The sequence below is a fragment of the Antechinus flavipes genome, chromosome 4 (genome assembly GCF_016432865.1).
Source record: "Antechinus flavipes isolate AdamAnt ecotype Samford, QLD, Australia chromosome 4, AdamAnt_v2, whole genome shotgun sequence".
In the NCBI taxonomy this organism is placed as follows: domain Eukaryota; kingdom Metazoa; phylum Chordata; class Mammalia; order Dasyuromorphia; family Dasyuridae; genus Antechinus; species Antechinus flavipes.
This window is the reverse complement of record NC_067401.1, coordinates 2477928-2505547: the sequence shown is the minus strand read 5'-3', so window position 1 is coordinate 2505547 and position 27620 is coordinate 2477928. Positions and strand designations below refer to the sequence as shown.

The 27620-nt window shown below is 39.3% G+C and overlaps 1 protein-coding gene across 6 annotated transcripts in view; it reads left to right on the top strand.

The window, feature by feature from the left end:
• The window catches only part of LOC127562560 (UDP-glucuronosyltransferase 1-6-like), an 83230-nt gene that overhangs the window by 17971 nt on the left and 37639 nt on the right, over window positions 1-27620 (top strand). The window contains exon 1 of one of the 6 annotated variants that reach the window (XM_051998396.1): window positions 1376-2251. The exons of 3 other annotated variants lie outside the window; for them this stretch is intronic. In XM_051998396.1, the coding sequence (XP_051854356.1) occupies window positions 1391-2251 (861 nt within the window). In that variant the 5' untranslated portion in view covers window positions 1376-1390. Of the gene's footprint in view, window positions 1-1375; window positions 2252-14262; window positions 15139-20820; window positions 21697-27620 lie in introns of those variants that run through there. 2 more of the 6 variants (XM_051998397.1, XM_051998395.1) reach the window with 2 other exon arrangements.

Below are 27620 nucleotides of genomic sequence, written 5' to 3'. Positions count from 1 at the left end.
AACAGCAGCCTCAACAGAGTTGTAAAGCCTCTTCTGTCCTTTCTGTGTGGACGTTTCCTGGTTTATCGTTACAGTGAAATAGGGAAGCAATTTATCTAGGGATAGGGACTGCATCTTGGACAGAGGACAATCAGAAGTTTATCCAGAAAGAGCAGAAGAATGACTGTAAGTCAATCAATAAGCATTTGAAAGCCCTTACTAAGTGCTAGATGTGCATTGTGTGAACAGCTAAGGAGAGCTCCCTCCATAAGAAGAATCTATGTGTTGTTAGCCTGCGAGGAAGTCAGGTCAAGATATTCTTCACGGAATATTTTTATTTGTATTTGTCCGACCATGTATATATTGGCCGAATCCAAGGCACTTTCATCATGGATTTTGCACTTTCCTTAAAAGTTCTGGACGTCTCAGTAAAAGAGCCCACGTGGCTCTGCCCCTGCCTCAGCCTCTGTCCTTTAAACCTCTGGGCAGTGTCAGGCAGTCAGCAAGAGCAATTTACTCTTTATTAGGTACTACACGAGCGTTGGTGGTACAAAGGATAACAAAAACATGGCTCCTGACCTCAGGAGGCTCAGGTTACAATGAAAGGGAGAGTATGTATATAATTGAGTATGCCTACAGAGTACAGAGAAGTTCATCAAAGAGGGGCAAGTGCAGATACACAAGGGTCAAAGTTGGATCATAAGCTAGCTGAAGCAGTATTAGTGTACAGGTCAGCACCTGGGCTTTATCATAAACAACATCATAAAGCTCACAACAGGTTGCTGGCTTCAGGAACTAAACCAGTTGTCTTTATGGCTCTCAAGAAGGATTCCCGCTTGACTGTAAGCAAGGTACTCAACCCCAATTGCCTCAGCAAAAAAAAAAAAAAAAAAAGGATTCCCCCTTTAAAAGTATTTGACTTTTTCTATTGAGCAGCTGAGATATTCTTCAGGCACAACCTTTTCATGACCTTAAAGGGCTCTGAGCTAAAAAAGAACTTAATAGAATAGAAAGAGCCCTGGCTTTGAGATGAGTTATAAAATCTGGGTTCTCATCTTGCTCTGGCTATTTACTGCCTATTTGACACTTAACAAATCTCCTAAGGCCTCTGAGTCCAAGTTTTCTCTTCTTTAAATGATGTTCAGTTGGATTCCTTCCATGATCCCATGATCCCATTCCTACCTAAAGAGCTTAGAAAACGAGGATCATTTTTGGCACAGAGAAGAAAAAGAAATACTCACCCCTTTTTAATCATTAACCTATAAGGCTAATTATATTAGTAACAAATCAAAAGGTTGAACTGTTTAAGTGAACCTTAATAAAGACAAAGCACAAAACTGCCAGGTTGTAAAAGCCAACAGAGCAGAATTTAAGGGCCATACTTCTTCTCGAGATCCTGGACTTTGCAGAGATGGCCAAAGAGTTCCACTCTTGGCCCTGGGCTCTGCTGAGGCTGGCTCTCTGTGCTGCCTGCCTGGGCGTTGTCAAAGGGGGAAAGCTGCTGGCGATCCCCATGGATGGCAGCCATTGGCTCAGCATGCGTGAAATCATCCAGGAGCTCAGTCTGAGAGGCCATGATAGTCTTGTCCTGGCCCCAGAGCTGTCCTTGCAGATCAGAGAAGGACCATTCTACACTTTGAAGACCTTTCCAGTCACTTTCAGCAAGGAACACTTTCAGGAGATGCATATGTCTTATGATTACCTCTTTGAATCAAAACCTTCCCTACAACGATTCTTGGAAATGGCTCAGGGCATGAAGATGTATGTTGATATGCATTTTAGCTTTTGTACTGATTTAGTATCTAATAAGGAACTGATGGAATCCCTGGAGCGGGCCCACTATGACGCTGTTTTGACTGATCCTGTGAATCCTTGTGGAGCTGTCCTGGCTCAGTATCTCACTGTTCCAGCTGTGTATTTCTTCCGGGAAATGCCATGTGATTTCACAGCTGTAGGCACTCAGTGTCCTAATCCATTCTCCTATATTCCAAGAACATTCACTGAAAACACTGATCACATGACTTTCCTGCAGCGGGTGAAGAACATTTTGTATACTTTTCCCCAGTCTGTGGCATGCCATTTATTTTTTTCACCTTTTGCAAGATTGGCTTCAGAACTCCTTCAGAGAGATTTGAGAATAGCAGATGTTTTGAGCCAGGGATCCGTGTGGCTCCTGAGGTCAGATTTTGTTCTGGATTTCCCCAGACCAGTCATGCCAAACATAATCTTCACTGGAGGTTTGAACTGCGCTAATAACAAGCAGCTCTCACAGGTTGGTAACACATCACAATATGTAACAAGCCATCATGCTAGTTTTTACTCTTTGGTCAAATTAGAGCATACCGATTTTCTTTTTTAGCAGATTGGGTTTTTTAAGAGAAAATACATGTAAAGGCCATTTTTAACATTTGGGTGTGTTTTTGTGCTTTTGAGTTCCAAATTCTATTCTCTTGTGTTTGGGAGCAACCTGCTAGTGGCTGCTGGCGATCTAATTCTGACCCCGTTTTTGGTTTTATGGGAAGATGATTATTTTCCCCCAACAGCATGGTCAGTAAGTTTGTCCAATATTGTGAAGCAGCTGTTATGAGTCTGCTTGCTGAGGAGTGCAAACAGCACTATCAAAGTCTTTTTCCATCCTATTCCTCTGGATCATCACAGGGTGAGACACTGCTATAGCTGTTGAATCTTATGCGATGTAATTTTCTCTAACATCATAACAGTCTATCATGGAGGCAAACTTTCTGACAAAAGGAGAAGTAGAATTGTAGTCAGAGTAGGCATTTTTCATAAGTCTCTCATAAGTCTTCCGGCTCGCTTCTTTGATATGTTGGCCCATTTTAATTATCCTGACTGAAAAAGCCTTACTGGGTCTCTTCTCCCTTTCCTTCCCTGCGGGTTATCTCTGCTGGGAGGATCCTACTCATGAACAGCTCTGGAGCACTGCTGATTCTTTGTTTCTTGTGTTTTCTTGTGCCCCAAGTTGGGCACCATTTATTATAGGAACCATTTGCTAGTGGCTGCTGGGGATCTACTTTTGACCAGCAGAATAGATCTCTTTATATGAGAAGATGATAACAGTACAAGGAGACTGGGAGACAGTTGCATTCTCTGACCTCTCTCCTCTTACCTCCAATTTATTTCATTCCCAATTCACAAACAACATCTGTGTCAGTAAAGGCTGATTTGCAATTCCTTCAAGGATGTTCTGATTCACAGCTGTGGGGGCTTTTAGAGAATTGACCTTCACACTTAGACATGGTCCTTAAAATTACCTGAAATGGTAAGCAATCTGACATAGAGTACATATAGGAAATCATGTAAAGGATTTCCACATTAGTCATTTCGTGCAAGAAACCAAGAATAAAGGAGGAAGGAAGGAAGGAAGGAAGGAAGGAAGGAAGGAAGGAAGGAAGGAAGGAAGGAAGGAAGGAAGGAAGGAAGGAAGGAAGGAAGGAAGGAAGGAAGGAAGGAAGGAAGGAAGGAAAGAGAAAACATTATGCTTAAGTCTGTATTCAGACACCATCAATTCTTTTTTTGGAGACAGATTGCATTTTTCATCATGAGTCCTTTGGGATTGTCTTCGGTCATTATAATCCTGAGAAGAGCTAAGTCATCCACAGTTCTTCACTGCATGATGTTGATGTTACTATGCACAATGTTCTCCTGGTTATGCTCATTTCACTCTGTGCCAGTAAATCTGATTACATTTTAATGAATCTCCTATCAATAGATGATCCAATGCAGTCCCATACCTGTAGAGAGAGACTAGAGAGGGATAAATACATGATTTTTTTTCCCTCACAAATCTTTCTCTGTAGTGATTTTTTTGTGTCTTCCTTTCCTCTGATTCTCTGAACTTTAGGGTCATTAGGAATTAGGAACCAGGAATCCTGCATTCTAGTCCAGTTTTGCTACTTTCAAAAATCCCTTGTTCAAAAGGACTTGTCTTCTCTTGTTTTTGTTTTCCTCTTTAGTTCAAGAAATATAGGAAATATATTACATAACCTCAGATTTCTTTTTTAAAAAAATTTTTATTATAGCTTTTTATTTACAAGATATATGCATGGGTAATTTTTCAGCATTGACAATTGCAAAACCTTTTGTTCCATCTTTTCCCCTCCTTCCCCCCACCCCATATGTTAAATATGTTAACGTATAAGTTAAATACTATATATATACATATATATATATATATATATATATATATATATATATATATATACACACACACATATCCATACAGTTATTTTGTACAAAAGAATCAGACTCTGAAATAGGGTACAATTGGCCTGTGAAGGAAATCAAAAATGCAGGCAGACAAAAATAGAGGGATTGGGAATTCTATGTAATGGTGCATAGTTATCTCCTAGAGTTCTTTTGCTTGGTGTAGCTGGTTCAATTCATTACTGATATATTGGAACTGATTTGGTTCCTCTCATTGTTGAAGAGGGCCATGTCCATCAGAATTGATCATCATATAGTATTGTTGTTGAAGTATATAATGATCTCCTGACCCTGTTCATGTAAGTCTCTCCAGGTGTTTCTGAAATCATCCCGCTGGTCATTTCTTACAGAACAATAATATTCCATAACATTCATATACCACAATTTATTCAGCTATTTTCCTATTGATGGACATCCACTCAGTTTCCAGTTTCTGGCCACTACAAAGAGGGCTGCCATAAACATTCTGGCACATACAGGTCCCTTTCCCTTCTTTAAAATCTCTTTGGGATATAAGCCCAATAGTAACACTGCTGGATCAAAGGATATGCACAGGTTGCTAACTTTTTGAACATAGTTCCAAATTGCTTAAACTCAGGTTTCTTAAATGAGCCTTTGGGTCTTTGGTCATAGGCTCACAGGATCATAGATTGAAGGGAGCTCAGAAAATATCTAGTCCTTCTGCTCGTTTTTACAAATGATGAAAGGCAACCTGGTTTGGTGGAGAGAACAATAAACTTGCAAGCATGATCATCTGAATTTTAAATTCCATCTGAAACGTTTCCTCATTGTGTGATCTTGGAAAGTCACAACTTCTCTAATATTTAATTTCAACATCTATAAAATGTGTTTTGGATCAATTACTACTAGAGTATTTTCAGACTCTTAATCTATGATCCCATGAAATCAAGGCTCAAGAAATTTAAGTGACTCACCACAGGTCATGCAAGTAGGAAGCTTCAGAAACAGGTGTCTCAAGATAAACATATGCTTTCTTTTTTAAGTCAAAATTATTGCTATTTACCCCTTAAGTACTAAACATAGAAGAATGTAAAGTACCCATTCAACAACAAATATTTATTATGTCCTAAGTATTGGGGATACACAGATTCCTTCATGGCATTTACCTTCAAAAGAGCATTATATAGTGCAGTTCTTCTAGGTTCAGTTTCTTGGGGTCTCTGGGAGCAGCTTTCTTTTCATTTCAGTAATCATCGCATGAGTAGCCAGGCAAATCCTTTATTATCTCTTTCAAAGTCTTATCTCCTTTCCTGGGGGCTGGTAAGCTTTCTTAGAGGCCTATCTCTCTCCCTGGTTCCAAGAGATTGAGTTCCTGCTGCCAGTCCTTTGTGTTCTCTGCCTCTGCCAGGTTCTTGAGGTCCTCCTGAATGTGTCTTGGTTTCTCTGGGGGAGACAGGAGGACCACCACCAAGGTCTCTGTCTTCCAGTACTGATTCTGGCTGAGTTTGTCCAAACTTATATGATTTCTTATCATAGGTGTGAATCATGTGGAACTACATTAAATATTAAGTACATGTACTGAACTAGAGAACTGTTAGGCACCATGCTAAGCAATCATTGTCTCTATCTCCACTGACTTAGCACCTTGTAAGAATCCTTTGTTTCAAGTTCAGAGTTTTGGTCCATAACATCTCCTGCTTTCTTTTGTTTTTAGAACATAGGTGGTCATGACCTCCCTGACTTCTCAAGGAGGTAAGAACCTCGAAAAGGAGGTGATTATACTTCCCTGACTGCTCAAAAGAGGGTGAAAACTCCATAAAAGGAAGTGATCAAACCCTCCCTGACATCTCAGGAAGGGAGATGAAAACATCAAAGGAAATGGGAAATCAAATCAGATTAGCGGGTTTCTGAAGAGTCTCACTCTTAAAACAGGTATACATAAACCCATCAATATGGGGGGTATTAAACATAGTTACATAAATTACATAAGCACATAGTAACACAGGTTAGTAGTGATGTAACAAATAACATGAATCAACATGAGGAATTATACATGTCCATAAGTCCTAGAAATAATCCAAAAGGAATCTATTGTCCATTACTTCATGTGCCAGGAATCCAATGATTCCCGCAAGTTTTGAAGTCCTGCAATAGTCTCATCAACAATTTTTCATCTCAGGGAATCCAATGATTCCTTTTTTTTTTTTTAATTTTTTAGTTAATAATTACATTATATTGACACTCGTTTCTGTTCCGATTTTTTTCCCCCTCCCTCCCTCCACCCCCTCCCCTAGATGGCAAGCAGTCCTTTATATGTTGGATATGTTGCAGTGTATCCTAGATACAATATATGTTTGCAGAACCGAACAGTTCTCTTGTTGCGTAGGGAGAATTGGATTCAGAAGGTATAAATAATCCGGGAAGAAAAACAAAAATGCAGATAGTTTACATTCGTTTCCCAGTGTTCTTTCTTTGGGTATAGCTGCTTTTGTCCGTCATTTATCAATTGAAACTCAGGTCTCTTTGTCAAAGAAATCCACTTCCATCAAAATATGTCCTCATACAATATCGTTGTCGAAGTGTATAATGATCTCCTGGTTCTGCTCATTTCACTTAGCATCAGTTCATGTAAGTCTCGCCAGTCCTCTCTGTATTCATCCTGCTGGTCATTTCTTACAGAACAATAATATTCCATAACATTCATATACCACAATTTACCCAGCCATTCTCCAATTGATGGGCATCCATTCATTTTCCAGTTTCTAGCCACTACAAACAGGGCTGCTACAAACATTTTGGCACATACAGGTCCCTTTCCCTTCTTTAGTATTTCTTTGGGATATAAGCCCAATAGAAACACTGCTGGATCAAAGGGTATGCACAATTTGATAATTTTTTTGGGCATAATTCCAGATTGCTCTCCAGAATGGTTGGATTCGTTCACAACTCCACCAACAATGCATTAGTGTCCCAGTTTTCCCGCATCCCCTCCAACATTCATCATTATTTTTTCCTGTCATCTTAGCCAATCTGACAGGTGTGTAGTGGTATCTCAGAGTTGTCTTAATTTGCATTTCTCTGATCACTAATGATTTGGAACACTCTTTCATATGAGTGGTAATAGTTTCAATCTCATCCTCTGAAAATTGTCTGTTCATATCCTTTGACCATTTATCAATTGGAGAATGGCTTGATTTCTTATAAATTTGAGTCAGTTCTCTATATATTTTGGAAATGAGGCCTTTATCAGAACCTTTAACTGTGAAAATGTTTTCCCAGTTTGTTGCTTCCCTTCTAATCTTGTTTGCATTAGTTTTATTTGTACAAAAGCTTTTTAATTTGATGTAATCGAAATTTTCTATTCTGTGATCAGTAATGGTCTCTAGTTCATCTTTGGTCACAAATTTCTTTCTCCTCCACAAGTCTGAGAGATAAACTATTCTATGTTCCTCTAATTTATTTATAGTCTCGTTCTTTATGCCTAGGTCATAGACCCATTTTGATCTTATCTTGGTATATGGTGTTAAGTGTGGGTCCATGCCTAATTTCTGCCATACTAATTTCCAATTATCCCAGCAGTTTTTATCAAATAATGAATTCTTTTCCCAGAAGTTAGGGGCTTTGGGTTTGTCAAACACTAGATTGCTATAATTGACTATTCTGTCTTGTGAGCCTAGCCTTTTCCACTGATCCACTAATCTATTTCTTAGCCAATACCAAATGGTTTTGGTGACTGCTGCTTTATAATATAATTTTAGATCAGGTACAGCTAGGCCACCTTCATTTGATTTTTTTTTCATTAATTCCCTTGAGATTCTCGACTTTTTATTGTTCCATATGAATTTTGTTGTTATTTTTTCTAGATCAATAAAATATTTTCTTGGAAGTCTGATTGGTATAGCACTAAATAAATAGATTAGTTTAGGGAGTATTGTCATCTTTATTATGTTCGCTCGGCCGATCCAAGAGCACTTAATATTTTTCCAATTATTTAAGTCTGACTTTATTTGTGTGGAGACTTTTTTATAATTTTGCTCATATAATTCCTGACTTTCCTTTGGTAGATAGATTCCCAAATATTTTATGGTATCAACAGTTATTCTGAATGGAATTTCTCTTTGTATCTCTTGCTGTTGGGTTTTGTTGGTGATGTATAAAAATGCTGAGGATTTATGGGGATTTATTTTGTAGCCAGCTACTTTGCTAAAATTATGAATTATTTCCAATAGCTTTTTGGTAGAATCTCTGGGGTTCTCTAGGTATACCATCATATCATCTGCAAAGAGTGATAGTTTGGTTTCCTCATTGCCTACTCTAATTCCTTTTGTATCTTTCTCGACTCTTATTGCCGAGGCTAGTGTTTCTAATACGATATTAAATAATAATGGTGATAGTGGGCAACCTTGCTTCACTCCAGATCTTACTGGGAAAGGTTCCAGTTTTTCCCCATTGCATATGATGCTTACTGATGGTTTTAAATATATGCTCCTGACTATTTTAAGGAAAAGTCCATTTATTCCTATGCTCTCAAGTGTTTTTATTAGGAATGGATGTTGGATTTTATCAAATGCTTTTTCTGCATCTATTGAGATGATCATGTGGTTTTTGTTTGTTTGGTTATTGATATAGTCAATTATGCTAATAGTTTTCCTAATATTGAACCAGCCCTGCATTCCTGGTATAAATCCTACTTGGTCATAGTGTATTATCCTGGTGACAATTTTCTGTAATCTTTTTGCTAATATTTTATTTAAGATTTTAGCATCAATATTCATTAGGGAGATTGGTCTATAATTTTCTTTCTCTGTTTTCAGCCTACCTGGTTTAGGTATCAGTACCATATCTGTGTCATAAAAGGAGTTTGGTAGGACTCCTTCAATCCCTATTTTTTCAAATAGTTTATATAACATTGGAGTTAATTGTTCTTTAAATGTTTGGTAGAATTCACATGTAAATCCATCTGGTCCTGGGGATTTTTTCTTAGGGAGATGATTGATAGTTCTATTTCTTTTTCTGAGATGGGACTGTTTAGGATATTTACTTCTTCCTCTGTTAGTTTGGGCAAGCTGTATTTTTGGAGGTATTTTTCTATTTCATTTGAGTTGTCGAATTTATTGGCATAAAGTTGGGCAAAGTAACTCCTAATTATTGCTCTAATTTCCTCTTCGTTAGTGGTGAGTTCTCCCTTTTCATTTTTAAGACTAACAATTTGATTTTCCTCTTTCCTTTTTTTAATCAGATTTACTAAGGGTTTGTCTATTTTGTTGGTTTTTTCATAGAACCAACTCTTAGTTTTATTAATCAATTCAATAGTTTTTTTACTTTCAATTTTATTGATCTCACCTTTTACTTTTAGAATTTCAAGTTTAGTGTTTGACTGGGGGTTTTTAATTTGTTCCTTTTCTAGCATTTTTAATTGCAAACCCAATTCATTGACCTTCTCTTTCTCTATTTTATACAAATAGGCCTCTAGAGATATGAAATTTCCCCTTATTACCGCTTTGGCTGCGTCCCATACATTTTGGTATGATGTCTCATTATTATCGTTTTCTTGGGTGAAGTTATTAATTATGTCTATGATTTGCTGTTTCACCCAATCATTCTTTAGTATGAGATTATTTAGTTTCCAATTGGTCTACTTCCCCCTGCTTTTTTGTTGAATGTAATTTTCATTGCATCGTGGTCTGAAAAGGATGCATTTACTATTTCTGCCTTACTGCATTTGAGTTTGAGGTTTTTATGTCCTAATATATGGTCAATTTTTGTATAGGTTCCATGAACTGCTGAAAAGAAAGTGTATTCCTTTCTGTCTCCATTACATTTTCTCCAGAGATCTATCATATCTAACTTTTCTAGTATTCTATTTACCTCTTTGACTTCTTTCTTATTTATTTTGTGGTTTGATTTATCTAATTCTGAGAGTGCAAGGTTAAGATCTCCCACTATTATAGTTTTACTGTCTATTTCTTCTTGCAGCTCTCTTAGTTTCTCTTTTAAGAATTTAGATGCTACCCCACTTGGTACATATATGTTTAATATAGATAGTGCTTCATTATCCATGCTACCCTTTAGCAAGATATAGTGTCCTTCCTTATCTCTTTTAATTAGGTCAATTTTTGCTTTAGCTTGATCTGAGATCAGGATGGCTACCCCTGCTTTTTTGACTTCACCTGAAGCATAGTAGATTTTGCTCCAACCTTTTACCTTTAACCTGCATGTATCTCCCCGCTTCAGGTGTGTTTCCTGTAAACAACATATTGTAGGATTCTGGCTTTTAATCCATTCTGCTAACCGCTTCCTCTTTATGGGGGAGTTTACCCCGTTCACGTTTATGGTTAGAATGACCAATTCTGTATTACTTGCCATCTTGTTAACCCCGGTTTATGCTTTCCTCCCTTCTTTCCCCTTTCCCCCCCTTCCAAGTATTAAGCTTGTGAGCACCCCTTGCTTCTCACAGCCCTCCCTTTTTAGTGTCCCTCCCCCCGCCTTAGAGTTCCTCCCCCTATCTTACCCCTTTCCCTCCCAGTTCCCGTATTCCCTTCCGCTTAGCTTATTCCTTCCCTTTCCACTTTTCCCTTCTCACTCTTCAATGAGATGGGAGAAGTTTCACCATAGATTGAATATGTCTTAAGATTTTTCACTTAAAGCCAATTCTGAAGGCAGTAAGATACCCACTATATTCATCCCCCTCCATTCTTTCTCTCAGATATAATAGGTTTCCTATGCCTCTTCATGAGATGTACTACCCCCACTTTACCCTTTTTCTGGTACAATGTTTTTTCCACATCAATTTCTAGAACAAGGTATACATGTATTCTTTATACGTCTATATAGTCAAAATATAGTTCCCAAGATTAATCTTTACCTTTTTAGATTTCTCTTGAGTTCTATATTTGTAGATCAAACTTTTTGTTAAGTTCTGGTTTTTTCATCAGAAATAGATGAAATTCGCTTACTTCGTTGAATGACCATCTTCTTCCCTGGAAAAAGATGCTCATTCTCGCTGGGTAAGTTATTTTTGGTTGCATACCAAGTTCCTTAGCCTTTCGGAATATCATATTCCAGGCCCTTCGATCTTTTAATGTGGATGCTGCCAGATCCTGGGTGATCCTTATTGTGGCTCCTTGATACTTGAATTGGGTTTTTCTAGCCGCTTGCAATATTTTTTCTTTCATCTGAGGGTTCTGGCATTTGGCCACTATATTCCTTGGTGTTTTGATTTTAGGATCCCTTTCAGTGGGTGATCGATGAATCCTTTCAATGTTTATTTTTTCCTCTGTTCCTATGACTTCTGGGCAGTTCTCTTTGATAATTTCCTGGAAGACAGTGTCCAGGCTCTTTTTTTCATCATGTTTTTCTGGGAGTCCAATGATTCTCAGATTGTCTCTCCTGGATCTGTTTTCCAGGTCTGTTGTCTTTCCCAGAAGGTATTTCACATTTTTCTCCATTGTTTGATTTTTTTGGATTTGCTTGACTGATTCTTCTTGTCTCCTCGAGTCATTCAATTCCACTTGTTCAATTCTGATTTTCAGTGAAGTATTCTCTTCACTCACTTTTTTAAAATCTTTCTCTAATTGTCCAATTGAGTTCTTTTGTTCTGTGGAATTTTTTTCCATTTCGCCAATTTTGTTTTTTAGAGAGCTGTTTTCTGTTTCCAGTTCACTAATCCTATTTTTCAGGGATTTTATTTCTTTATCCACTCTCTCTTTAAATGACTTCTCCAGGCTCTTTTGCCAAGCCTCCCATTTTTCTTCTAGCTCCCTTGTGAGAGCCTTTTTAATTTCCTCCATGAGATTCATCTGTGCTGAGGAGCAGACAATCTCCTCCTTTGGGGATTCACCTGGGGACTGCCTGTTTTTAGTCTCCTCAGGATTTAGAGTCTGCTCTCTATCTGTGTAGAAGCTGTCAAGGGTTAAAGTCCTCTTCAGCTTCTTGCTCATTCTGTCTATTAATCAGAGACAAACTACCAAAGAAAAACAGAAAAAACTGGAGTCTTTCTTTGGGGGGGGGGGCTGGGTGTGTTATCGAGCTTCCTCTACAGACTGCAGGGGGCAGCAGTGAGGCACTAGCAGGACTGTGCTGCGCCTGCGCTCTGAGATCCCAAAGCGTGCTGAGTCACTGAGGGGGGGAAAGAGGGGGGCGGCCAGGTCCTGAGAGACTCCAGCTGTTTGGGGTTGTGTTCTTCAGCCCCGGTGTTTTTAGCTTCTCTGCTGGGCTGCTGACTTGCTGCAGGTTCCAAACCTGTAGCGAAGCTCTCCCCGCAGAGACGGCTGCGATCACTCCCCACCCCTTCTCCAGTCTGCTCCTGTGCCCTCACTGCCGCTGCCCGCCGCCTGCGCCCGATCTAAAACCGCCCCAGCCTTCCAGTAAAAACAGACCTTTCTTGGCGGATCTCAAGGATGGCTTCTCTTGGTAACTATTTGTGGGTTTTTTTTCAGTCAAGCATTGATTCAGAGGCTTGTAATGAAGTGGATAGTGAGAGAAAGCGCGGAGCTTATGCAACTGTGAGCCTCCTCTCCGCCATCTTAACCGGAAGTCAATCCAATGATTCCTACTGGTTTAAAAGTTCTGTACAATATCGTTATCAGCCATGCTCTTTCAGTGTCAGATTTTTTTAGGTCTTCTTCTTTGTTTTGAGGTTTTTCTCTTTTTCTGTCTCTCACCAGGTGCGCGTTAGCACCCATCTGATTCCTTCTCCATCTGTAGAGATACAAGCAAACTCTTTCTCCCAAGCAGTTAACCTATCTAGTCCCTTCTGTTTTACCACTTTCTAGATCTCTCATTATCTGGCAATTACATTGGAGCTGCTTGCACTGGACACTGCCCTTCTGTTGAGTTAAAAAAGCCTGTTTTCTTCCCAATTCTTCCCAAGTAATCCCTTTCTGCTATCTGATTGCTTTTCTGCTGATTGATTATGTAATCCCATTCTCCCATCTGATTGCTTTTTTGCTGATTGATCACATCAGAGTCCTGAACTTCTAAAGGTGTAAATGCAGGGGTTATGGCAGTGTCCAGGAACATGGAAAGTTACCAACTTTCTTCATCCTAAACTTCTCTCTGTTCTCAGATGGCCATTACCCTCAGCTTTGCCTAAAGTGAAATAAGGGAATTACTAATCTAGAAGAGTGCAAAAATTATTGTGTACAGTGATTTCGAGATTATTATGATCAAAGTTTGTGCAGAAAGATAAGGACAATGAAGGAAAAGTCATTGCTTCCACTAGGGGGAGCCCATAGAATATTTGCCAAAGCCTATGCAGATGGGACAAAGTATCATTCCTTACTTATTTATTCATATTTGTCTAATTACATTTTATTTAATCTGAGAAAATGTTTTATAGATTTGGAAAGAAATTGATTTTTAATAACTGGCCTTTCTGAAATTTTTTATACAAAAGAGTAGGGTACTATCCTTCATCTCTACCTCTCTCTTAATTTTTTGGGTTGACTTTGTCAGTCCACAAGCATCTATGAACTGCCAGTGAGGCCAAGTGCTGCCCTAGGTGTTGTAGATACAAAGACAAATATGAAATAGCTCCTGCCTTCTGATAAATCGTGTTATAATCAGGGAGACAATATGTCTATACCTAAGTGCATACTGACAGCTACACAGTACATGGCAACTGAGATATTCCTCAGGTACAACCTTTTCATGACCTTAAAGAGCTCGAGCTAAAAAAAGAACTTAATAGAATAGAAAGAGCCCTGGCTTTGAGATGCGTTATAAAATCTGGGTTCTCATCTTGCTCTGGCTATTTACTGCCTATTTGACACTTACCAAATCTCCTTAGGCCCCTGAGTCCAAGTTTTCTCTTCTAAAGAAGAAAATTTAAATCATTTAAACATGATGTTCGGTTGGATTCCTTCCATGATCCCATGATCCCATTCCTAGCTAAAGAGCTTAGAAATGAGGATCATTTTTGGCACAGAGAAGAAAAAGAATCATTCACCCCTGTTTAATCATTAACCTATAAGGCTAATTATATGATTAACAAATCAAAAGTTCAACCTCAAAACCTTAATAAAGACAAAGCACAAAACTGCCAGGTTGTAAAAGCCAACAGAGCAGAATTTAAGGGCCATACTTCTTCTCGAGATCCTGGACTTTGCAGAGATGGCCAAAGAGTTCCACTCTTGGCCCTGGGCTCTGCTGAGGCTGGCTCTCTGTGCTGCCTGCCTGGGCGTTGTCAAAGGGGGAAAGCTGCTGGCGATCCCCATGGATGGCAGCCATTGGCTCAGCATGCGTGAAATCATCCAGGAGCTCAGTCTGAGAGGCCATGATAGTCTTGTCCTGGCCCCAGAGCTGTCCTTGCAGATCAGAGAAGGACCATTCTACACTTTGAAGACCTTTCCAGTCACTTTCAGCAAGGAACACTTTCAGGAGATGCATATGTCTTATGATTACCTCTTTGAATCAAAACCTTTCCTACAACGATTCTTGGAAATGGCTCAGGGCATGAAGATGTATGTTGATATGCATTTTAGCTTTTGTACTGATTTAGTATCTAATAAGGAACTGATGGAATCCCTGGAGCGGGCCCACTATGACGCTGTTTTGACTGATCCTGTGAATCCTTGTGGAGCTGTCCTGGCTCAGTATCTCACTGTTCCAGCTGTGTATTTCTTCCGGGAAATGCCATGTGATTTCACAGCTGTAGGCACTCAGTGCCCTAATCCATTCTCCTATATTCCAAGAACATTCACTGAAAACACTGATCACATGACTTTCCTGCAGCGGGTGAAGAACATTTTGTATACTTTTCCCCAGTCTGTGGCATGCCATTTGTTTTTTTCACCTTTTGCAAGATTGGCTTCAGAACTCCTTCAGAGAGATTTGAGAATAGCAGATGTTTTGAGCCAGGGATCCGTGTGGCTCCTGAGGTCAGATTTTGTTCTGGATTTCCCCAGACCAGTCATGCCAAACATGATCTTCACTGGAGGTTTGAACTGCGCTAATAACAAGCAGCTCTCACAGGTTGGTAACACATCACAATATGTAACAAGCCATCATGCTAGTTTTTACTCTTTGGTCAAATTAGAGCATACCGATTTTCTTTTTTAGCAGATTGGGTTTTTTAAGAGAAAATACATGTAAAGGCCATTTTTAACATTTGGGTGTGTTTTTGTGCTTTTGAGTTCCAAATTCTATTCTCTTGTGTTTGGGAGCAACCTGCTAGTGGCTGCTGGCGATCTAATTCTGACCCCGTTTTTGGTTTTATGGGAAGATGATTATTTTCCCCCAACAGCATGGTCAGTAAGTTTGTCCAATATTGTGAAGCAGCTGTTATGAGTCTGCTTGCTGAGGAGTGCAAACAGCACTATCAAAGTCTTTTTCCATCCTATTCCTCTGGATCATCACAGGGTGAGACACTGCTATAGCTGTTGAATCTTATGCGATGTAATTTTCTCTAACATCATAACAGTCTATCATGGAGGCAAACTTTCTGACAAAAGGAGAAGTAGAATTGTAGTCAGAGTAGGCATTTTTCATAAGTCTCTCATAAGTCTTCCGGCTCGCTTCTTTGATATGTTGGCCCATTTTAATTATCCTGACTGAAAAAGCCTTACTGGGTCTCTTCTCCCTTTCCTTCCCTGCGGGTTATCTCTGCTGGGAGGATCCTACTCATGAACAGCTCTGGAGCACTGCTGACTCTTTGTTTCTTGTGTTTTCTTGTGCCCCAAGTTGGGCACCATTTATTATAGGAACCATTTGCTAGTGGCTGCTGGGGATCTACTTTTGACCAGCAGAATAGATCTCTTTATATGAGAGGATGATAACAGTACAAGGAGACTGGGAGACAGTTGCATTCTCTGACCTCTCTCCTCTTGCCTCCAATTTATTTCATTCCCAATTCACAAACAACATCTGTGTCAGTAAAGGCTGATTTGCAATTCCTTCAAGGATGTTCTGATTCACAGCTGTGGGGGCTTTTAGAGAATTGACCTTCACACTTAGACATGGTCCTTAAAATTACCTGAAATGGTAAGCAATCTGACATAGAGTACATATAGGAAATCATGTAAAGGATTTCCACATTAGTCATTTCGTGCAAGAAACCAAGAATAAAGGAGGAAGGAAGGAAGGAAGGAAGGAAGGAAGGAAGGAAGGAAGGAAGGAAGGAAGGAAGGAAGGAAGGAAGGAAGAAGGAAGGAAGGAAGGAAGGAAGGAAGGAAGGAAGGAAGGAAGGAAGGAAGGAAGGAAGGAAGGAAGGAAGGAAAGAAAGAGAAAACATTATGCTTAAGTCTGTATTCAGACACCATCAATTCTTTTTTTGGAGACAGATTGCATTTTTCATCATGAGTCCTTTGGGATTGTCTTTGGTCATTATAATCCTGAGAAGAGCTAAGTCATCCACAGTTCTTCACTGCATGATGTTGATGTTACTATGCACAATGTTCTCCTGGTTATGCTCATTTCACTCTGTGCCAGTAAATCTGATTACATTTTAATGAATCTCCTATCAATAGATGATCCAATGCAGTCCCATACCTGTAGAGAGAGACTAGAGAGGGATAAATACATGATTTTTTCCCCTCACAAATCTTTCTCTGTAGTGATTTTTTTGTGTCTTCCTTTCCTCTGATTCTCTGAACTTTAGGGTCATTAGGAATTAGGAACCAGGAATCCTGCATTCTAGTCCAGTTTTGCTACTTTCAAAAATCCCTTGTTCAAAAGGACTTGTCTTCTCTTGTTTTTGTTTTCCTCTTTAGTTCAAGAAATATAGGAAATATATTACATAACCTCAGATTTCTTTTTTAAAAAAATTTTTATTATAGCTTTTTATTTACAAGATATATGCATGGGTAATTTTTCAGCATTGACAATTGCAAAACCTTTTGTTCCATCTTTTCCCCTCCTTCCCCCCACCCCATATGTTAAATATGTTAACGTATAAGTTAAATACTATATATATATATATATATATATATATATATATATATATATATATATACACACACACATATCCATACAGTTATTTTGTACAAAAGAATCAGACTCTGAAATAGGGTACAATTGGCCTGTGAAGGAAATCAAAAATGCAGGCAGACAAAAATAGAGGGATTGGGAATTCTATGTAATGGTGCATAGTTATCTCCTAGAGTTCTTTTGCTTGGTGTAGCTGGTTCAATTCATTACTGATATATTGGAACTGATTTGGTTCCTCTCATTGTTGAAGAGGGCCATGTCCATCAGAATTGATCATCATATAGTATTGTTGTTGAAGTATATAATGATCTCCTGACCCTGTTCATGTAAGTCTCTCCAGGTGTTTCTGAAATCATCCCGCTGGTCATTTCTTACAGAACAATAATATTCCATAACATTCATATACCACAATTTATTCAGCTATTTTCCTATTGATGGACATCCACTCAGTTTCCAGTTTCTGGCCACTACAAAGAGGGCTGCCATAAACATTCTGGCACATACAGGTCCCTTTCCCTTCTTTAAAATCTCTTTGGGATATAAGCCCAATAGTAACACTGCTGGATCAAAGGATATGCACAGGTTGCTAACTTTTTGAACATAGTTCCAAATTGCTTAAACTCAGGTTTCTTAAATGAGCCTTTGGGTCTTTGGTCATAGGCTCACAGGATCATAGATTGAAGGGAGCTCAGAAAATATCTAGTCCTTCTGCTCGTTTTTACAAATGATGAAAGGCAACCTGGTTTGGTGGAGAGAACAATAAACTTGCAAGCATGATCATCTGAATTTTAAATTCCATCTGAAACGTTTCCTCATTGTGTGATCTTGGAAAGTCACAACTTCTCTAATATTTAATTTCAACATCTATAAAATGTGTTTTGGATCAATTACTACTAGAGTATTTTCAGACTCTTAATCTATGATCCCATGAAATCAAGGCTCAAGAAATTTAAGTGACTCACCACAGGTCATGCAAGTAGGAAGCTTCAGAAACAGGTGTCTCAAGATAAACATATGCTTTCTTTTTTAAGTCAAAATTATTGCTATTTACCCCTTAAGTACTAAACATAGAAGAATGTAAAGTACCCATTCAACAACAAATATTTATTATGTCCTAAGTATTGGGGATACACAGATTCCTTCATGGCATTTACCTTCAAAAGAGCATTATATAGTGCAGTTCTTCTAGGTTCAGTTTCTTGGGGTCTCTGGGAGCAGCTTTCTTTTCATTTCAGTAATCATCACATGAGTAGCCAGGCAAATCCTTTATTATCTCTTTCAAAGTCTTATCTCCTTTCCTGGGGGCTGGTAAGCTTTCTTAGAGGCCTATCTCTCTCCCTGGTTCCAAGAGATTGAGTTCCTGCTGCCAGTCCTTTGTGTTCTCTGCCTCTGCCAGGTTCTTGAGGTCCTCCTGAATGTGTCTTGGTTTCTCTGGGGGAGACAGGAGGACCACCACCAAGGTCTCTGTCTTCCAGTACTGATTCTGGCTGAGTTTATCCAAACTTATATGATTTCTTATCATAGGTGTGAATCATGTGGAACTACATTAAATATTAAGTACATGTACTGAACTAGAGAACTGTTAGGCACCATGCTAAGCAATCATTGTCTCTATCTCCACTGACTTAGCACCTTGTAAGAATCCTTTGTTTCAAGTTCAGAGTTTTGGTCCATAACATCTCCTGCTTTCTTTTGTTTTTAGAACATAGGTGGTCATGACCTCCCTGACTTCTCAAGGAGGTAAGAACCTCGAAAAGGAGGTGATTATACTTCCCTGACTGCTCAAAAGAGGGTGAAAACTCCATAAAAGGAAGTGATCAAACCCTCCCTGACATCTCAGGAAGGGAGATGAAAACATCAAAGGAAATGGGAAATCAAATCAGATTAGCAGGTTTCTGAAGAGTCTCATTCTTAAAACAGGTATACATAAACCCATCAATATGGGGGGTATTAAACATAGTTACATAAATTACATAAGCACATAGTAACACAGGTTAGTAGTGATGTAACAAATAACATGAATCAACATGAGGAATTATACATGTCCATAAGTCCTAGAAATAATCCAAAAGGAATCTATTGTCCATTACTTCATGTGCCAGGAATCCAATGATTCCCGCAAGTTTTGAAGTCCTGCAATAGTCTCATCAACAATTTTTCATCTCAGGGAATCCAATGATTCCTACTGGTTTAAAAGTTCTGTACAATATCGTTATCAGCCATGCTCTTTCAGTGTCAGATTTTTTTAGGTCTTCTTCTTTGTTTTGAGGTTTTTCTCTTTTTCTGTCTCTCACCAGGTGCGCGTTAGCACCCATCTGATTCCTTCTCCATCTGTAGAGATACAAGCAAACTCTTTCTCCCAAGCAGTTAACCTATCTAGTCCCTTCTGTTTTACCACTTTCTAGATCTCTCATTATCTGGCAATTACATTGGAGCTGCTTGCACTGGACACTGCCCTTCTGTTGAGTTAAAAAAGCCTGTTTTCTTCCCAATTCTTCCCAAGTAATCCCTTTCTGCTATCTGATTGCTTTTCTGCTGATTGATTATGTAATCCCATTCTCCCATCTGATTGCTTTTTTGCTGATTGATCACATCAGAGTCCTGAACTTCTAAAGGTGTAAATGCAGGGGTTATGGCAGTGTCCAGGAACATGGAAAGTTACCAACTTTCTTCATCCTAAACTTCTCTCTGTTCTCAGATGGCCATTACCCTCAGCTTTGCCTAAAGTGAAATAAGGGAATTACTAATCTAGAAGAGTGCAAAAATTATTGTGTACAGTGATTTCGAGATTATTATGATCAAAGTTTGTGCAGAAAGATAAGGACAATGAAGGAAAAGTCATTGCTTCCACTAGGGGGAGCCCATAGAATATTTGCCAAAGCCTATGCAGATGGGACAAAGTATCATTCCTTACTTATTTATTCATATTTGTCTAATTACATTTTATTTAATCTGAGAAAATGTTTTATAGATTTGGAAAGAAATTGATTTTTAATAACTGGCCTTTCTGAAATTTTTTATACAAAAGAGTAGGGTACTATCCTTCATCTCTACCTCTCTCTTAATTTTTTGGGTTGACTTTGTCAGTCCACAAGCATCTATGAACTGCCAGTGAGGCCAAGTGCTGCCCTAGGTGTTGTAGATACAAAGACAAATATGAAATAGCTCCTGCCCTCTGATAAATCGTGTTATAATCAGGGAGACAATATGTCTATACCTAAGTGCATACTGACAGCTACACAGTACATGGCAACTGAGATATTCCTCAGGTACAACCTTTTCATGACCTTAAAGAGCTCGAGCTAAAAAAAGAACTTAATAGAATAGAAAGAGCCCTGGCTTTGAGATGCGTTATAAAATCTGGATTCTCATCTTGCTCTGGCTATTTACTGCCTATTTGACACTTACCAAATCTCCTTAGGCCCCTGAGTCCAAGTTTTCTCTTCTAAAGAAGAAAATTTAAATCATTTAAACATGATGTTCGGTTGGATTCCTTCCATGATCCCATGATCCCATTCCTAGCTAAAGAGCTTAGAAATGAGGATCATTTTTGGCACAGAGAAGAAAAAGAATCATTCACCCCTGTTTAATCATTAACCTATAAGGCTAATTATATGATTAACAAATCAAAAGTTCAACCTCAAAACCTTAATAAAGACAAAGCACAAAACTGCCAGGTTGTAAAAGCCAACAGAGCAGAATTTAAGGGCCATACTTCTTCTCGAGATCCTGGACTTTGCAGAGATGGCCAAAGAATTCCACTCTTGGCCCTGGGCTCTGCTGAGGCTGGCTCTCTGTGCTGCCTGCCTGGGCGTTGTCAAAGGGGGAAAGCTGCTGGCGATCCCCATGGATGGCAGCCATTGGCTCAGCATGCGTGAAATCATCCAGGAGCTCAGTCTGAGAGGCCATGATAGTCTTGTCCTGGCCCCAGAGCTGTCCTTGCAGATCAGAGAAGGACCATTCTACACTTTGAAGACCTTTCCAGTCACTTTCAGCAAGGAACATTTTCAGAAGATGCAGGTATCTTCTGATTTCCTCTTTGAATCAAAACCTTCCCTACAACGATTCTTGGAAATGGCTCAGGGCATGAAGATGTATGCTGATATGCATTTTAGCTTTTGTACTGATTTAGTATCTAATAAGGAACTGATGGAATCCCTGGAGCGGGCCCACTATGACGCTGTTTTGACTGATCCTGTGAATCCTTGTGGAGCTGTCCTGGCTCAGTATCTCACTGTTCCAGCTGTGTATTTCTTCCGGGAAATGCCATGTGATTTCACAGCTGTAGGCACTCAGTGTCCTAATCCATTCTCCTATATTCCAAGAACATTCACTGAAAACACTGATCACATGACTTTCCTGCAGCGGGTGAAGAACATTTTGTATACTTTTCCCCAGTCTGTGGCATGCCATTTATTTTTTTCACCTTTTGCAAGATTGGCTTCAGAACTCCTTCAGAGAGATTTGAGAATAGCAGATGTTTTGAGCCAGGGATCCGTGTGGCTCCTGAGGTCAGATTTTGTTCTGGATTTCCCCAGACCAGTCATGCCAAACATAATCTTCACTGGAGGTTTGAACTGCGCTAATAACAAGCAGCTCTCACAGGTTGGTAACACATCACAATATGTAACAAGCCATCATGCTAGTTTTTACTCTTTGGTCAAATTAGAGCATACCGATTTTCTTTTTTAGCAGATTGGGTTTTTTAAGAGAAAATACATGTAAAGGCCATTTTTAACATTTGGGTGTGTTTTTGTGCTTTTGAGTTCCAAATTCTATTCTCTTGTGTTTGGGAGCAACCTGCTAGTGGCTGCTGGCGATCTAATTCTGACCCCGTTTTTGGTTTTATGGGAAGATGATTATTTTCCCCCAACAGCATGGTCAGTAAGTTTGTCCAATATTGTGAAGCAGCTGTTATGAATCTGCTTGCTGAGGAGTGCAAACAACACTATCAAAGTCTTTTTCCATCCTATTCCTCTGGATCATCACAGGGTGAGACACTGCTATAGCTGTTGAATCTTATGCGATGTAATTTTCTCTAACATCATAACAGTCTATCATGGAGGCAAACTTTCTGACAAAAGGAGAAGTAGAATTGTAGTCAGAGTAGGCATTTTTCATAAGTCTCTCATAAGTCTTCTGGCTCGCTTCTTTGATATGTTGGCTCATTTTAATTATCCTGACTGAAAAAGCCTTACTGGGTCTCTTCTCCCTTTCTTTCCCTGCGGGTTATCTCTGCTGGGAGGATCCTACTCATGAACAGCTCTGGAGCACTGCTGACTCTTTGTTTCTTGTGTTTTCTTGTGCCCCAAGTTGGGCAGCATTTGTTATAGGAACCATTTGCTAGTGGCTGCTGGGGATCTACTTTTGACCAGCAGAATAGATCTTTTTATGTGAGAGGATGATAACAGTATAAGGAGACTGGGAGACAGTTGCATTCTCTGACCTCTCTCCTCTTGCCTCCAATTTATTTCATTCCCAATTCACAAACAATATCTGTGTCAGCGAAGGTTGATTTGCAATTCCTTCAAGGATGTTCTGATTCACAGCTGTGGGGGCTTTTAGAGAATTGACCTTCACACTTAGACATGATCCTTAAAATTACCTGAAATGGTAAGCAATCTGACATAAAGTACATATAGGAAATCATGTAAAGGATTTCCACATTAGTCATTTTGTGTGAGAAACCAAGAATAAAGAAGGAAGGAAGGAAGGAAGGAAGGAAGGAAGGAAGGAAGGAAGGAAGGAAGGAAGGAAGGAAGGAAGGAAGGAAGGAAGGAAGGAAAGAGAAAACATTATGCTTCAGTCTGTATTCAGACACCATCAGTTCTTTCTCTGGAGGCAGATTGCATTTTTCATCATGAATCCTTTGGGATTTTCTTGGATCATTATAATGCTGAGAAGAGCTAAGTCATCCATAGTTTTTCATTGCACGATGTTGATGTTACTATGCACAATGTTCTCTAGGTTATGCTCATTTCATTCTGTGTCAGTAAATCTGATTACATTTTAATGAATCTCCTACCAATAGATGATCTGAGGCAGTTCCAGACCTCTAGAGATAGACTAGGGAGGCATAAATATATGATTGATTTCTTTTTTCTCACAAATCTTTCTTTGTAGTGATTTCTTTCTGTCTTCCTTTCCCCTGATTCTCTGATCTTTAGGGTCATTAGGAATCAGGAACCCGGCATTCTAGTCCAGTTTTTCCACTTTCAAAAAAATCCCTTGGTCAAAAGGACTTGACTTCTCTTGTTTTTGTTTTCCTCTTTAGTTAAAGAAAGGAGATATATTACATAAACCCAGGTTTCTTAAGTGAGTCTTTGGGTCTTTGGTCATAGGCTCACAGGATCATAGATTGAAGGGAGCTCAGAGAATATCTAATCCTTCCGCTCATTTTTACAAATGATGAAAGGCAACCTGGTTTGGTGGAGAGAACAATAAACTTGCAAGCATGATCATCTGAATTTTAAATTCTATCTGAAATGTTTCCTTGTTGTGTGATGCTAGGAAATCACTTAACTTCTCTAATATTTAATTTCAACATCTATAAAATGTGTTTTGGATCAATTACTACTAGAGTATTTTCAGACTCTTAATCTATTGATCCCATGAAATCGAAGCTCAAGAAATTTAAGTGAATCACCACAGGTCATGAAAGTAGGAAGCGTCAGAAACAGGTGTCTCAAGATAAACATATGCTTTCTTTTTTAAGTCAAAATTATTGCTATTTACCCCTTAAGTACTAAACATAGAAGAATGTAAAGTACCCATTCAACAACAAATATTTATTATGTCCTAAGTATTGGGGATACACAGATTCCTTCATGGCATTTACCTTCAAAAGAACATTATATTGGGCCAAGCTCTTGCTTGTCCTGGATCAACATTTAGAGATTCTGTTGATCTAGTTGAACCCTAAAATGTGCCTTATCAAATTAGTTTGTGAAAGTCTGGACTATACTGTCTCTAAGGTCCCATTCAATTCCCATGACTTCTCTGTTTGAATTATGTGGAGAACAGTAAAAAATAGCATTAGGTTTAGTTGAATCTTAATAAGAGAAGAAAAAATTGTCACAAGTGCAAATACACTTTTCGTTATTCAGGAGTTTGAGTTTCCTAATTACAGCCTGGAGTTTGTAAGCAATTCTGAATGTGTTGTCCTCCAGTGCGGAAATGCAGGGGTTATGGCAGTGTCCAGCACCATGGAAAGTTACCAACTTTCTTCATCCTAAACTTCTCTCTGTTCTCAGGTGGACATTACCCTCAGCTTTGCCTAAAGTGAAATAAGAGAATTACTAATCTAGGGGAGTGCAGAAATTATTGTGTACAATGATTTCGAGATTATTATGATCAAAGTTTGTGCAGAAAGATAAGGACAATGAAGGGAAAGTCATTACCTCCATTAGGGGGAGCCCATACAACATTTTCCAAAGCCTATGCAGATGGGACAAAGTGTCATTCCAAGTATTTTATAGATTTGGAAAGAAAGTAATTTTTAATAACTGTCATTTCTGAAAATTTTTATATAAAAGAGTAAGGGTACTATCCTCCATCTCTACCTCTCTCTTAATTTTTTTGGGCTGCCTTTGTCAGTCCACAAGCATCTATGAACTGCCAGTGAGGCCATGTGCTGCCCTAGGTGTTGTAGATACAAAGACAAATGTGAAATAGCTTCAGCCCTCTGATAATTCATGTTATAATTGGGGAGACAATATGTCTATACCTGAGTGCATATTGATAGCTACACAGTACATGGAAAATCAGTTCAGAGGGGAAGGCATAAATACACAAATCAACAACTCAAAACCTGATCTCTCTTGGCTGTTTTTTCTTCTTTAATGACATTCATTTTTATTCAAAAAAAAAAAATCTAACAAGTCCTAAAGGAAAAACTCAAAGGGTTAAATATGCCCATTGCATACACTGATATACAGTTGGATGACAATCCAAAGTACAGATGAGACTTAGTCATCAGAATGGGAAGATAAGATTATGTGGCTCCGTGGATAGAGTACTAGGCTTAGAGTTAGGAAGGGCCAAGTTCAGATTTGACTTCAGATACTTGCTAGCTGTGTAATCCCAGGCTTCACCTTTATTTGCCTTACTCCACTGGAGAAGGAAATGACAAAGCATTCCAGCCTCTTTGCCAAGAAAACTTCACTGATAGTTTGATTCACCAGGGCACGGAAAGTCAAACGTGATTAAACAACAACTGAGACTTGATCATGAGCAGCAGTCAAAGAACCTATACAGAAGTCATGGCTTAAACTTTCCCGTCAGATTACTGGAGGAGACCCAAACCACTGGCAATGAAAATTGAAGCAGAACCTCGAATAGCTCCCAGCGAAACCACCTCTTAATAAGAACTAGACAAAGCTTGTTCCTACTGAACACGTCAGATCTTGCCTGATCAGCTTTTCTCTGGGTCTTAAAGGGCCCAACGTTACAAAGGAGTATGATAGAATGAAGAAGAGCACTGGCTTTGCCTTCAAGCAGAGAACCCGAGTTTAAATCTTCCTTAGTCACATGTTACTATATGACCTTAGGCAAACTACTTAATTTCCCTTAGTTTTCTCATCTTTAAATGAAGGGGTAAAGTTGATGGTCTCCAGGTTCTTTCCAGGTCTAGATTCTGTAAACCTAAGAAAAGTTCTGTTGCCCAAAGAAAAAGGTTGTGTCCTGGCCCATCCAGGAGCCCTGAGTGTATCCTCAAATGAGGCAATAGTACATCCTATGGGCAGTTCAGGGGTTCAGTTCTGGAGTTCCCATTCCCTAGAGGCAGGTAGAAAGTACTTGATTCTTCAGACTTCTGCCTCCTCTTCATGAGTTCTCCTCCCCTTCATGAGTTTTCCCTTTCTAGGGTCCTGACCTCTACTGGGAGTGGGGATAAAATCCTGAAATAAGATTCTTAAACTATTTATAGTTCTACATGGTGGTGGAAAGGTCTAAGGCACAAACACAGTGTGGGCCTTTGACTTGGAGAGGAATAAGGATTTAGATTAGTAACTCATGATGGGGAAGGTCCTCTGAAATCAATTGTTGATTCTTGGGTTTTAAAGAGCAGATCAAGATAGTCATCCATACTCAATCCCCTACTTGCTGTAATGTTTTCCTGAGTTCTATCAGCAATCCTTCTGAGCCTTAGTCTTCTAGGATCTCTGGTTGGCTTCAGATAACTGGAGGCTTATGAGGTGGTCGTCCACGGTTAGGGTTGTCAGCAAGGAGAGTGATGAATAGGACACAAAAGGTAGTATAGAATGACTTGTTCTATGTGAAAATGGTAGCTCTGTTGGTTTGGACAAAGGAATTCTTTCAAAGTCTTAGTTCCCTTATGTGTAAAATGAGAAGTTTGGGCTCAAAGATCATAGCATCACAGAAGTGTAGCTTTTGAGCTGGCAGTAAGCTTGGGGACCTTCAAGTACAGAGTCTTTATCTTGGAACTAAGGAACTGAGACCCAGAGAAATTACATTAATTTTTTTGTTTTTTTATTTTAAATAATAGTTTTTTTATTATCAAAATATGTGCAAAGAGAGTTTTGAGCATTCACCCTTGCAAAGCCTTGTGTTCAGAACTCAGGACTCAGAGGGGAAATGAGCTATTCTCAAATAGCTGGAGACAGTCATGTGGAAGAGCCATTGGATCTGCTCTGCCTGGCCCCAGTGGACACAACTAGAAGGAATGAAAGGGTGAAAGAGGACATTTAAAGCTTGAATTTCTTTTTTGTTAAGACAATGAGAGCTTTCCCAAAGTTGACTGGACCACTTTATCCTCAGCTGAGTGTTTCAATTTCTCCAAACCAATATTCTACCAGTCAATTCACAAACATTTCGTAAACATCTGTTCTGTGCCATGATCCACTTGTGCTATTCAGGTATGGCTGAGATTAGCTGGAGCCCTGGGTTCCCTTCAGATTTGGAAATTCTAAGCCTGCTGCCAAAGACACATACCCAGCTCCAAGAAGACTTCTAAAGGGAGGGGGGCTGGCAAGAGAGAGGAAAAGGGAAGGATGGGGCTGGGAATAAACTACCCTCCCCAAGGGAGACAAGAGAGAAGAAACATGGATCTAGTCCAAAAGTGGTCTACAGACACTTCCTTGATAGAGGGAGATCTTCAGTGAGGAAATTTTCCCGCTTCCTGAACCTTGTGTGGAAGGGAGCACGAGCTGCCTAGAGCACTGGGGTTCAAAGAGGTGCCCCAGCAGCCAGAATAAGTAGGCTTCAGAGACAGAACTCAGAGACAGCTTTTACTGGATCAGGGACCAACTCAAACCACTTCTCTGCATTGCCACTGGTACACAAAAGAGACCAAGGAAATATTCAGCTGTCGACAAATCACAATAAATAATGCTGTGCTTTGCACAAGAAATTGCTCCAGAAATTATGAGTCAAAACAGTTTAGGGCATCTTTACCTGATTTCCTGATCCCCAGACTTCCTCTTGTACTTGCTTTGTACATGCACATGTGTCTACATATGGATTTGTAGAGAATCTTAACTTTGAGGGTTTGTGTCCTCAGCACCCCAGCT